Source organism: Bison bison, unplaced genomic scaffold (genome assembly GCF_000754665.1).
Source record: "Bison bison bison isolate TAMUID 2011002044 unplaced genomic scaffold, Bison_UMD1.0 scf7180017864101, whole genome shotgun sequence".
Taxonomy (NCBI): Eukaryota; Metazoa; Chordata; class Mammalia; order Artiodactyla; family Bovidae; genus Bison; species Bison bison.
Window position 1 is genome coordinate 2883969 of NW_011494673.1, and position 12048 is coordinate 2896016.

A 12048-nucleotide genomic window follows, 5' to 3' on the forward strand; every position below is an offset into this window, starting at 1 on the left:
CTAGGGCAGGGGCGGAGGGTCCAGTAGGGAACTGAGCGGCCGCGTTCGCCGCTGCCTCGGCGCGCCCACCTCCTCCGGCCCCTGCGCTCTTGAGGTTTTGTCGAGGCGGAAACCTGCCCGGGCCGGGAGGGGACTCTGCGACGGCGACCTTCGGCCCCGCCCCTCCCCGGGCACCTGCGGCGGGCCCCGGATGTGTCTCAGGCGGGGGCCGGTGACTGCAGCCGAGGCCTCTGGGGCCGCTATGCACCTGTGCGGAGAGGCGGGGGACGGGCTTCCTCCTGGGCCTTGACTACCCGGTGTATGGATATTTTCTCTTTAAGGATTATATAAGTAATGCCAAGTTTATTGTACTAAATCCAGCCATATCGGTAATCGTTAAGAGTTAAAACAATAATGCCACCATTTTAAAAGAATCCTGTAATTAATAGATATATTTTTCTTTCAGGCTTTGCTCTAAATATTACCCTAAACCTAAACACATTGTTTTAGGTATTGATCCCCTCCGTCCTCACTCCCCACATTGTATTCAGTTTTCCCTTTCCTTTAGTCTTGAAAAACACGATTTAAATGATATAAAACAATCTGTAGCCGGAAAGGTTGCATCATTATCCTAAACTTGGACGTGTAATTTGATTCCAGGTTTTCTTACTCTGGAATAAACATCTTGGCCGCCATCTCTTGATTTATTTGTAAGGTGGTGGCTAGCAGTGAGGTGTCGTTTAACCAGATTTCTGGAAAGGCTTTTATTTTTATAGTCTCACCAACAGGGTTCGGCCTAATTCATTACACTTTCAGAATAATGCAGTTTAATCAACTCATGTTATTTCAAGTTCGGTCTGAGGCTAAATACTTAATTTTAAATTGCTTTAAAGTGGGAATCCCTGGCGGTCCAGCGATTAAGACTCAATGCTTCCACTACCGGAGGCGCTGGGTAGGACCTCTGGTTGGGGGACTGTTTCCGCATGCCCTGAGGCAGGACCAAAACAAATTGCTTTAAAGTGATAACAGCTGCTGTAGGAGTATGTTCAGAAAGTGTGTGCCTGATTGTCACTTTAAAATTTCACGGTGTTTAGGCATAACTTTGTTCTCTGAGCAGGTATATAGCATAATGCAGTGTAAGATTTTTAACTCCTTGAGGACAGCCACTAGACTTTCTTTTTGTGACCCTAATACTGAGTTTAGTGATGAACAGATTATATAGGTGGTTCATATTGATTAAATAGGGAAAAATTAAAGACAACTTGAGATATGAAGTTTCAATATATCAGTTCTTCAGCCTGTTAAAGTTAGTGTTTGTTTATAATCTTGCACTCTCTTATCTAGACTAATAAAAGAAATGGACTTGTCAGTTTGAAGTTAAAATAAGCTTTTGAGATGGTCAAAAATATAAATATTAAACTGACATCAATATGCAGGATGGGCTGCTTAATAGCACTTTCAAAATCAGGTACTAGGATTTAATTCAGTTAGAAAAGAGGTACCTCCCAATTCAATTGAAAATTAAATTTTTCCAAGACACAAAATTGTCCAGGGATTGAGTATGTTTCCATTAAGTCTCAGAAGAAGTATCTCTTATTAATTAAAGGGTGGGAAGAGGGAAGTAATGTGAGTTATTCACAGATCCTAGAATTGGCATTTTAAACTTGATTTTTATTTTATATTGGGATCTAGTTGATTTATAACATACTAGTTTCAGGTATAGAGCAAAGTGGTTCAGTTATACAGGTACATATATCCATTTTTTCAAATTCTTTTCCCATATAGGTTATTAAAAAATACTGAGTAGAGTTTCTGTGCTATACAGTAGGTCCTTATTATTTTATATATAGTAGTGTGTTGTTGATTTTGAGGAAGAGTCATGACCGGCAGGCGAGTATTTAGCAGGACAGGAGGGAAGAAGCTGAGTCTGGGAGTATCATGAAGGCAAAGCTGAATCTGGTGTTTGGAGGGTTTATTCTTGGTTTAAAAAAGATAAGTAGGAGAGTATGCAAATTAGACTGCCTATTTAGCATTGTGTCAGCCACTTCAATTGTAGCTGAAAAGTTAAACATTAAGGACCACTCTTTAAGGCTGTGTGTCCCGTAACTTGGGGATTATTGTCAAAACATAATTTAGCTGATTCAACATCAGAGTTGATAGTTGCATCCTCATTTTTAAAGTGGATTTTCCCCTCACCAGGATGTGTGTGTGAAAACTACAAACTGACCACAAACTGCTCTGTGAACGCACTCGGTCAGTGCCAGTGTACTTCAGTTGGTACACAGCATTCCGTCATTTGCACAAAATGTGAGTAGAATATCCTCATTGACTTTAAGTTTTATTTGATTTATACTTCTTTAATTGATATGTCTTGAGTTGGAAGTGTTTAATTGGCTCAAATCTGAATCATGCTATTTTGTCAACATTATCTCATCTTTGAAGTTTCTTATGATTTAGAAAGTGAACATGAAAACTTGTAAAATCTGTAATAATCTTTGGCCCTGGGAATTTGGAGTGAATTAAATTTTTTCTTTAAACACAAAACTGCAGTTATTTTTCAGTTTGGAATGACACTTTCCTTTCAGTGGCTACTAAATGCTTGGTGATGAAGGCAGAAATGAATCACTCAAAGTCCGGGAGAAGAGGGAAACCAGAGGGCGCCATCCAGAATAATGACGGGCTCTATGACCCCGAGTGTGACGACAAGGGGCTCTTCAAAGCCAAGCAGTGCAACGGCACCTCCACGTGCTGGTGTGTGAACACTGCTGGGGTCAGAAGAACCGATAAGGACAGTGAAATCTCCTGCTCTGAGCCAGTGAGGACCTAGTGAGTTGGGCTGCCTCTGTATTACTTGTTTTCATGCTTTTTGAATTCGTTTAATTAAATGTACTTTTGAATATGTAACGTGATTTTGTGATTTAGAATTCAAAAGAGAAAAAAGAGTGGACAGTGACAGTCTCATCTCAATCCTATCCCATCTCAACCCCCTAGTTACTCAGTTTACTTCTGTAGAATTGATGTCACATGCCATAACCTTCCAGAGATCTGTGAATTTCCTAGCAATGTATTATATCTTATTTTCAAATGTTTTTCCTTTTGCTTATATATTTTTACTTAACACTGTTCAGTATTTTAAGTTGGATTGGTGTTCAGTGTACATGAACAATTTAAGCTACTCATATATTTGCTTATTTATTGTATTTTAAAGTGAGATATGGTTGTTTTAGGGATTATATAATGAAGAGGAATGGAAACACACTCCAGCTAGTTTAAGCCAAAAAGATTTTATTGGAAGAGACTGAGAAGAAAGTTATCACAGCCAAGGCAGGCACTCTCCACTTCTGTCTTCTGGAGGCCTGTGGCCACTTTGCTTTTTATCTCAGTGCCTTTTTTCTTTTCACTTGAATGTGGCCCACCATGACCAGCTAAGCCTTGGCTTTATGTGATCTTGACTGTGGTGGCCAGAAGGTCTATGTTAGAATGGCTGAGTTCTTTATAAACAATGTCTGAGGGCCAAGGAAGAAATGAAGGGCATATCTATAGTATAGATCCTTTTTCTGTTAATTTCCTTGTAATTCCATGTGGGAATTTTGGCATTAGCTTATTAAGAAAATAATATAAAAGGCAGAGTTGTTATGTTTAATCAATACTGTTTCTTTATAGCTGGATCATCATTGAACTAAAACACAAAACAAGGGAAAAACCTTATGATCTTCAAAGTTTGCAGTCGTAAGTGCTATTAAATGCATTATATTTGTACAGTTGACACTCAAATCTTCCATCTTATACCATTAGATAAATTAAAGTCTCATTACTTTTTTATATTTCTGAAAAATAGGATAATATAAATAATATTTTTTAACTTTAAAAGATAGAGGTACAAGAATTGTACAGATTCTTATACAGTAACCTTTGCTTAGATTCACCAGTGAAGATTTTGCCATGTTTTATATGAGTATGCATGTGTGTGTGTGTACTTTCTGTTATCTATCTGAGCATGTATAAATATTATTTCTGCAGAACCATTTGAGAGCAAATTCTAGATAACATGCATCCTGATCCCTAAATACTATAGTGTATCTTTTCCTAGAAAAAAAGAAGGCATTTTCTTACATAATCACTGTACAGTTATCAAATTCAGGAAATTTAACATTAAACCATATTGTTCCAGTTTTCCCAATATTTTTTGTGGCAAATTTTTCCCCTCTAACACAGAACCCAATCTGTGATCATGCATTTAGTTGTTATGACTGTTCAGTCTCTTTATATATGGAACACTGCTTTGGCCTTTCTTTGTCTTCCCAGTAAAATTGAAAATTTTAATTAATATTTAAATTATAAACCATGACATTGATATTTTTGAAGAGTATGGCCAAATTATTTTATAGACTGTCCTTCAATTTTGGATTGGTCTCATGTTTCCTCATAATTAAATACAAGTAATGCATTTTTGACAAAAAAACTACTAACAATGACCTTGTGTCCCTCTCAGTACTTCACACTGGGAGGCACACAAGGTCAGCTCGTGCCTTCACTAGTGATGTTAACTGTGGTCGGGGTCCACCAGGTTTCTCCACTGTGGATACCACTTTTCTCTTTGTAATTAATATAATCTGTGGGCAGGTACTTGGATACTGAGTAAATGTCCTATTTCTATTAAAACTAGAACTCAACAGTTTTTGCATCAATATGAATTATTATTTTTGGAATATGAATTATTTTGATGATAGTTGCAAAATGGCTTCATTTTTTTTCTATTTACAGTGCACTCAAGGACGTAATCACAAATCGTTATCAACTGGATCCAAAATATATCACAAATATTCTGGTAAGTTTTTTTTTTTTTGAAGCAGATCGGCTTTAACAGAGAGTTGGTTGGACAGTTTGGTTTGGGTATGATTTTTGATAGTGGTTGAACTGTATTTGAATAACACTGTAAGCCCTGGGCTCTTAATCTAAAGAATCCCCTGTTATTGCTTTCCCTCCATACTCTTGAAAAACCTCAGTTTACCCTTACAGAAAAGGTAGTGTCTCTTAGTTTCCCCAGCACATGCCAGTCTTTTTACCTTGGAAAATCTCTCTCTCTGGTTGCTTCTGGCAATATTTACTTTTGTTGTTGTTCAGTTGCTCAGTTGTGTCTGACTCTGCGACCCCATGGACTACAGCAGGCCAGGCTTCCCTGTCCTTCATTATTGACTGGAGTCTGCTCACACTCATGTCTGCTGAGTCAGTGATGCCATCCAACCATCTCATCCTCTGTCACCCCCTTCTCCTCCTGCCCTCAATCTTTCCCAGCATCAGGGTCGTCTCCAGTGAGTCGCTCTTCACATCAAGCGGCCAAAGTATTGGAGCTTCAGCTTCATCATCAGTCCTTCCGATGAATATTCAGGGTTTATTTCCTTTAGGACTGACTGGTTGCTTTAGGATTGACTACTTACTTTAGGATGCTACTTGGTCCTGTTGTCTTTGGTTTCAGGAGCTAGTCTTTAACCAGTTAGCCCTTCCTTAACTCTTTCAACTCTGCGTGAAAAATGCTCGATAGTGTGATGGAATTCTTTCAAGGCAAAAAATTGACATCATTTTTTAAAAGACTTTTTGGTAGGGATATGCTTTTTTCCTTCCTAAAAGCAGAACATGGTAAATGGTTTTGGATTGCATTTCTTTAGCATTTTAGTAAATGAGGTACTTTAATATCTTGTTCAAAATCTTTTCCGGAAAAGAAAATTCTCTTTTGAAAAAAAAACTATAATTATCTTTGTTTGCATTGCTATTTTTTCTATCCCTTGGATTGATGTAACTTTCCAAAGATTTTGGTGTTATTGTTAATGATAAACCAAATTATCCATTAATGACAAGAAATACCAGCACATGCAGGTTACAGACAATCAAACATTGAATATTCTGATTGATTTTCATACAGTTTTTGTTATAGTAATATTAATTTCTATTTTTTACTCCCTTCCCCTCCCCCCCCACTCCCACCCCAGTATGAGAACGATGTTATCACTATTGATCTGGTACAAAATTCTTCTCAGAAAACTCAGAATGATGTGGATATTGCTGATGTGGCTTATTATTTTGAAAAAGATGTGAGTATAATCTTGCTTATTTTATCTCTGTTTTAGAAATGTCTTTCATCTATTTCTCTACTTTTAGATCAACCATATGAATAAATATTCTCCAGTGGTTCTCATGTGGCAATTAACTTTGTCCTCCTTTTCGTTCACATGCGCCTTTCTTATATACTTTTTTACTTGTTCGTATATTTATGCCTTTTTATCAAATTGTTATGCCTAGAATATTTTCTCTCTTATGATTCTTGTTACCTCCTTGGCAGTTATTTAGCTTGTGAGTCTAGTCTTCCCTACTATAATTTCTATGAACAAGAGACTCTGTAAAAGTTGCTGTTTAACTGGTGGGATTAAATTGTGTGTTTAATATACTAAAGTGAGCTATTTTCTGATGAAATTTGGGATTCACTTCAAAATAACCAGGCTAGGGAATTACCTGGCTATCCAGTGATTAGGACTCTGTGCTTTCACTGCCAAGGGCCCAAGTTCAATCTCTGGTCATGGAACTAAGATCTCACAAACTGTGCAGTGTAGCCAAAAAAACCAAAAAAGTACCCAGGCCAAGGGGAGGCTAGGGGGTTGGGAGAGAAGGAAGAATAGATAAGATTGGCCCTGTGTTTATATTATTGAACCTGAGTAATAGGTATATGGACCTAATTATACTATAATTTTTACTTTTATATATGTTTGGAAATTTCCTGTCATAAAGTTTTTTTTTTTTTTTTTTATTTTAATGGATAAGACTGTTATCACCAAAACCATAAAGATTCTTGGCAGCAGTTCTTTTGGTACATAATTGGCACATAATTCATGGCTGTGGTGGGTTTTTCTTAACTATTTTAAATTGCTTTTCTCCTCAATATAGGTTAAAGATGAATCCTTGTTCCATTCCAAAAGGATGGACCTGAGAGTAAATGGGGAACTACTGGATCTGGATCCTGGTCGAACTTCAATTTACTATGTTGATGAAAAACCACCTGAATTTTCAATGCAGGGTCTACAAGCTGGTATTATTGCCGTCATTGTGGTTGTGGTAGTAGCAATTATTGCTGGAATCATTGTGCTGGTGAGTTTGGAACAAGTGAAATTTCATTTAAGGATCTTTTCTTTCAAGAAATGGTGATAATATGAAAGAGCCCCGACCATGTTCCAAAATAAGTTAATGAAACAAAATCTTCTTTTGTTGTACTCCTTTATGCTGAATGAATCTATTGCATTTCTGGCCCCTTTTTGTAAAATAGTCAGCCTTATGAAGAAAGGATGCTGATCTGAGAAAAGCTTGTAGCTGAGCACTTCACAGGTTGGTTATGTTGCCATTGAGTAGCCAGTGTCCTTTAGTTGTCCTCACTGCACACAGGAGTACGATTTAACACTCTTGCCAGGTTAAGTGCAAAATAATCTGAATTTCCAAACCACTCAGTGAGATGAAACTGCATTTTTTTGAACACATTGTGAACACATGTTAACAATGAAACACAATGTTAGCATAAAAAAGAGTTAAAAGAGATAAACATGAAGCCACAGTTTAAATAAAAGAGTAGTAAATTGAACTTAGCAGTGCTTCAGAAGAAGACCATACCACCTGAGAAGCAGGGTTTGTTGTAGATACGTAAGGAAATCTTACCAACGTGACAGAATAAAGACATAGATTTGAGGGTGTACGGCAGCTTATATTTTTTTGCTATCCATCTGGAAGAAAACAAAAGATGGATTCCTATTTCACCCCACCAGAGCTGGCCACATTGCTCAGCTGTGTGTGAATAGCACCTTCTGAAGCACAGCAGCACGAAAGGAGTGGGCCAGTTCACCCGTGTTCAAACACAAATTCTGGATGGGTTATAGTTCAAAATGTTAAAGAGTAAAATAAGTCTCAAAATTAATTTATGAAATGTTTGTACAACCTTGTAGTAAAAGAAACCAAGTAAGGTGGGAAATCTGGAGTCCATGAAGGAAGTCATATATTTGACTTCATTGAAATTAAGTATTTTGTATGGCAGAGATGCTGTAAAGTGAAAAAAAATATATATATGTGTGTATCAATGATAGGCTCAGGAAAAATATTCACTATGAATAAAACAAGTTATTATGCATAATATATAAAGAGTTCTTACAAACTGATGAAACTAAAGAAAGAAATGGTAATAGGTGTGAGTAGACTTTTCACTTTCATGCATTGGAGAAGGAAATGGCAACCCACTCCAGTGTTCTTGTCTGGAGAATCCCAGGGATGGGCGGGCCTGGTGGGCTGCTGTCTATGGGGTTGCACAGAGTTGGACACGACTGACGCGAATTAGCAGCAGCAGCAGACAACTTACAGAAAAGGAATTCCAGACGGCAAATAAATACGTGAAAGGTTGATCATAGGAATCTAATTGTCCTACAGAAATAAAAGCACAAGTAATAAGGAAGCACGGTCAAGGTCACGTATTGTGTTGCTAGTAAGGATGAATCTGGACACAGCCTGAGTGTACGTCCAGCGGAGAATGGACAAGTCAACTCCGGGGCATCCATGCTGTGGAATAAAACGGCTACTAAAGAGAAAGAGTTCTACCCATAGCTTTCGATCTGGAAGAATTCCTGTGATGCGGATGCAGGCTGTGTAAAGAGGGAAATTATGTTGCATGATCCCATTTTTAGACCCCCAAAACTTACATGCATACATGTTATATTCTTACTAGGGTGGAACAAGATGTGGAAGAATGAACACTAGGCTGTTAAATTTCACTGAAGATTGTTCATTGTTTTCTTGATGCTTTTAAAAACAGTATGGATTTTAAAATTAAATTTGTTCAGATCAGAATTGTGTTCATTAAAAGTATGTATGTCAATTTAGACTAATTTTTTGTTTGGGTAGCAGTCCTCAAATAGTAATCATTTTTCTTCCACTTAGGTTGTTTCCAGAAAGAAAAGCATGACAAAGTATGAGAAAGCTGAGGTAAGTGGGTTATTTATTTAAAAGGCCCTTGTTTAATCTCTTATTCCTCATAATCACTATACCTTCCAGACACGAATGGATCTCAACTACACTGGAGTCCCTTTACAGTGTAGACCTTAGGATCTTAGGGAGAGTCTCACAGTACAGACCAGATTATATTGAGTTCTGACCACTTAATAGCTGGGTGAGTTGTTTAACTTCTTTTAAGCCTCCATGTTTCCTTTATCTGTAAGATAGGGATGATAGTACAGACCCTTTGTAAGGATAAAATAGAGTAATCTGTGTAAAGTGTCAGTCCCATGCTTGCCACACAGCAAGATGTTTGCCATCTGGAGTAGTTGTCATTACCTTGTCTTGGTTCTGTCTACAATTAATTTTGCAACCTGAGACAAAAATCATTTAATTTTAAACTTCAATTCCCTCACCCATAAAAAAGACTGATAATAGAAAATGGTTCTTCCTTAAATATTTAGCTTACCTTCTACTTCTGTCACTGGCCATCTTATCACTAAAAAGCAATTTGGATCATGTATTCAATGTATATTTCCTTGTAATACACTTTAAAAAAAAATTTAAATGTCATAAATGTGGAAGAGAATTTTCTTGCTTTTTGTTTTTTAAGCTATTTTCAGAATGAACAAAAAATTGAAAAATTATTTAAATTTTTTTTCTCTTTCCCCCTCTATTTCAGATAAAGGAGATGGGTGAGATGCATAGGGAACTCAATGCATAACACTAGTTTGAAGAATAACTACAATAAGGGAAATTAGTAAACAGACTCAGATTATAAACATACGCATGGGGCGAAGAGAAGATCTTTGAAGACCACTGTTGTGTTGTTAGTTAACATCATATGTTTGTACTAGTTAAACCTGTACTCAAAATATAAACAGTTTGAAATTGACTTTACCAATCTTAAAATTTGACTACAAGTGTCCTATCGATAACAGATCTAAAACCCAGAATTTGGACTGATAGTTTGAATTACTTATGCCTAACATTGAAGGGCACGCATTAAATATGCTTCCACAGTAGTCTGAAATGACTACTGGCTTGTCCATTTGTCATTAAATAGCTGCTTTCCTATTTACTTTGACTCTTGTACATATAAACTTTTTTTATGAACTATGAAATAAACATTAAAAAAGTTTCCTAACTTTTGAATCACATTGAATCAAATTTCATAGTATACACATAAGATAATAGGTTAAGAAATGCTCTGAATGCTAGCTACAAATTAGAATTTGCATGAGCCCTTATAATCACGTATGTGTGCGTGCTGAGTGGGTTGCCATTTCCTCCTCCAGATAATCATGTATACTCAATATAAAATTAATAACGTAATGTATAACTTCTACAAAGAAAAAACAAGCAATTTTATTCTGAATCCATCTAAGATTCTATTTCAGACAAAGTGGCATTTTGGCAGACTAATACCTTAAGGCTGAATTGATGGACAGTGTTGTGGAACGTGAATTCCATGGGTGGTTGTATTAGAAGCACCAGTTTTTCAACTGAATTATTATGGTACAAACACATTTTATATGAAGTTAAAGTATCCTGAAATATTTTGCTTTTGATAAGAAACTTTAAAAAATACTGTGAAAAGAATGTTAAAATTTTAAAAGCTGTATTTAAGTATTTACTTATGATTTTTATCCCTTCCGTAGTAGGCAGAATTCTAGGATGGCCCCTAAGATTTCTTACCCATGATATATATGCTCTATATAATTCCTTCCCTTAGAGTGTGGGCAGAATCTGTGAATATGATAAGGTGATGACTCCTGAGATTCAGTTACATGGCATAAGCGAAGGGATTTTCCAGATGCAATTATGATCCCTCTTCACTTGACTCAAAAGGGAGATTACAAAAGAGTGCCTTAAAGTAGGAGACAAAAAGCGGAAATAGATGTACTCTCTTGTTAACTGTAAAGCAGACTACCATGTTTTGGAGAGAGTCACCTATCAGGAAATGGCTGGGCAACCGAGGGCCCAGTCACTCAACCATGGAAGTGAATTCTCAACAAATGAGCTCAGAAGAGGACTTAAATTTGTCATAATTTGTTATGCAGCAACAAAAATCAGTCCTCGAAAGTAATGAGAACTTTAAAGACAAATAGACAAATATGAAAATAGCCATTACCCTAGGCCTGAGACAGCACCCAAAGAAACTGTATACACCCTGGGCTGGAGTTCAGACCTGGGAGAGGGCTGATGAAGAGACCTGTGGCTCGATGAAGAGCAGAGAAGTTCCTGTGGTGCTGCACGGGCAGAACTTGTCGAAAATCTCTTGGGATTTACTGGGAAAATTTGCCCTCAAGAATAGCAGTCATCAAACTACAGCCTGCAGCCTGGTCTACCACCTGTTTTCAAAACTGGGAGCTAGAATGGTTTTTGCATTTTTAACCAGTTGAAAAAAAATAGGGTATTTCAGTATATGTAAAATAGTGCAAAATATTACACGGGATAAAAATTTCAGTGTCCACAAAGTCTTACTGGAGCACTGCTACACTCACTCCTTCATGTGTTGAGTGTGGCTGTTTTTCACTACAAGGGCAGCTAATTGTGACAGACTGACCTAATGGGAGGAAAAGGCAATGGCACCCCACTCCAGTACTCTTGCCTGGAAAATCCCATGGACGGAGGAGTCTGGTAGGCTGCAGTCCACGGGGTCGCACAGAGTTGGACATGACTGAGCGACTTCATTTTGACTTTGCACTTTCATGCATTGGAGAAGGAAATGGCAACCCACTTGTGTTCTTGCCTGGAGAATCCCAGGCACAGAGGAGCCTGTTGGGCTGCCGTCTATGGGGTCGCACAGAATCGGACACAACTGAAGCGACTTAGCAGCAGCAGCAGCAGCAGACCTAATGGGAAGTAAAGCCTCACTACTCTGGCCCTTTACGGAAGTTTGTTGACCCCTGTTCTAGGGTGCTAAGGGAAAGATCTGACACCTAAGGCACTGTACAAAGCTGTTTTTTTACAGTTGGGGTGGGGGGGCAGTGCTCAGGGAAGCTGCCATCAGCTGCCCAGGGCTGGAGAATACCTGGGTGGTGCCACAGC

General features: G+C 37.7%; 1 protein-coding gene across 1 annotated transcript in view; it reads left to right on the top strand.

Moving 5' to 3' along the window:
- The window catches only part of EPCAM (epithelial cell adhesion molecule), a 13010-nt gene extending 2865 nt beyond the window's left edge, over nt 1–10145 (top strand). The window contains exons 3-12 of the mRNA XM_010838656.1: nt 5–211; nt 321–368; nt 2070–2286; nt 2565–2805; nt 3643–3708; nt 4744–4807; nt 5967–6068; nt 6916–7116; nt 8941–8985; nt 9677–10145. Of these exons, the coding sequence (XP_010836958.1) occupies nt 5–211; nt 321–368; nt 2070–2286; nt 2565–2805; nt 3643–3708; nt 4744–4807; nt 5967–6068; nt 6916–7116; nt 8941–8985; nt 9677–9718 (1233 nt within the window). The 3' untranslated portion in view covers nt 9719–10145. The remainder of the gene's footprint in view (nt 1–4; nt 212–320; nt 369–2069; nt 2287–2564; nt 2806–3642; nt 3709–4743; nt 4808–5966; nt 6069–6915; nt 7117–8940; nt 8986–9676) is intronic.
- The last annotated feature ends 1903 nt before the right edge of the window (nt 10146–12048 follow it).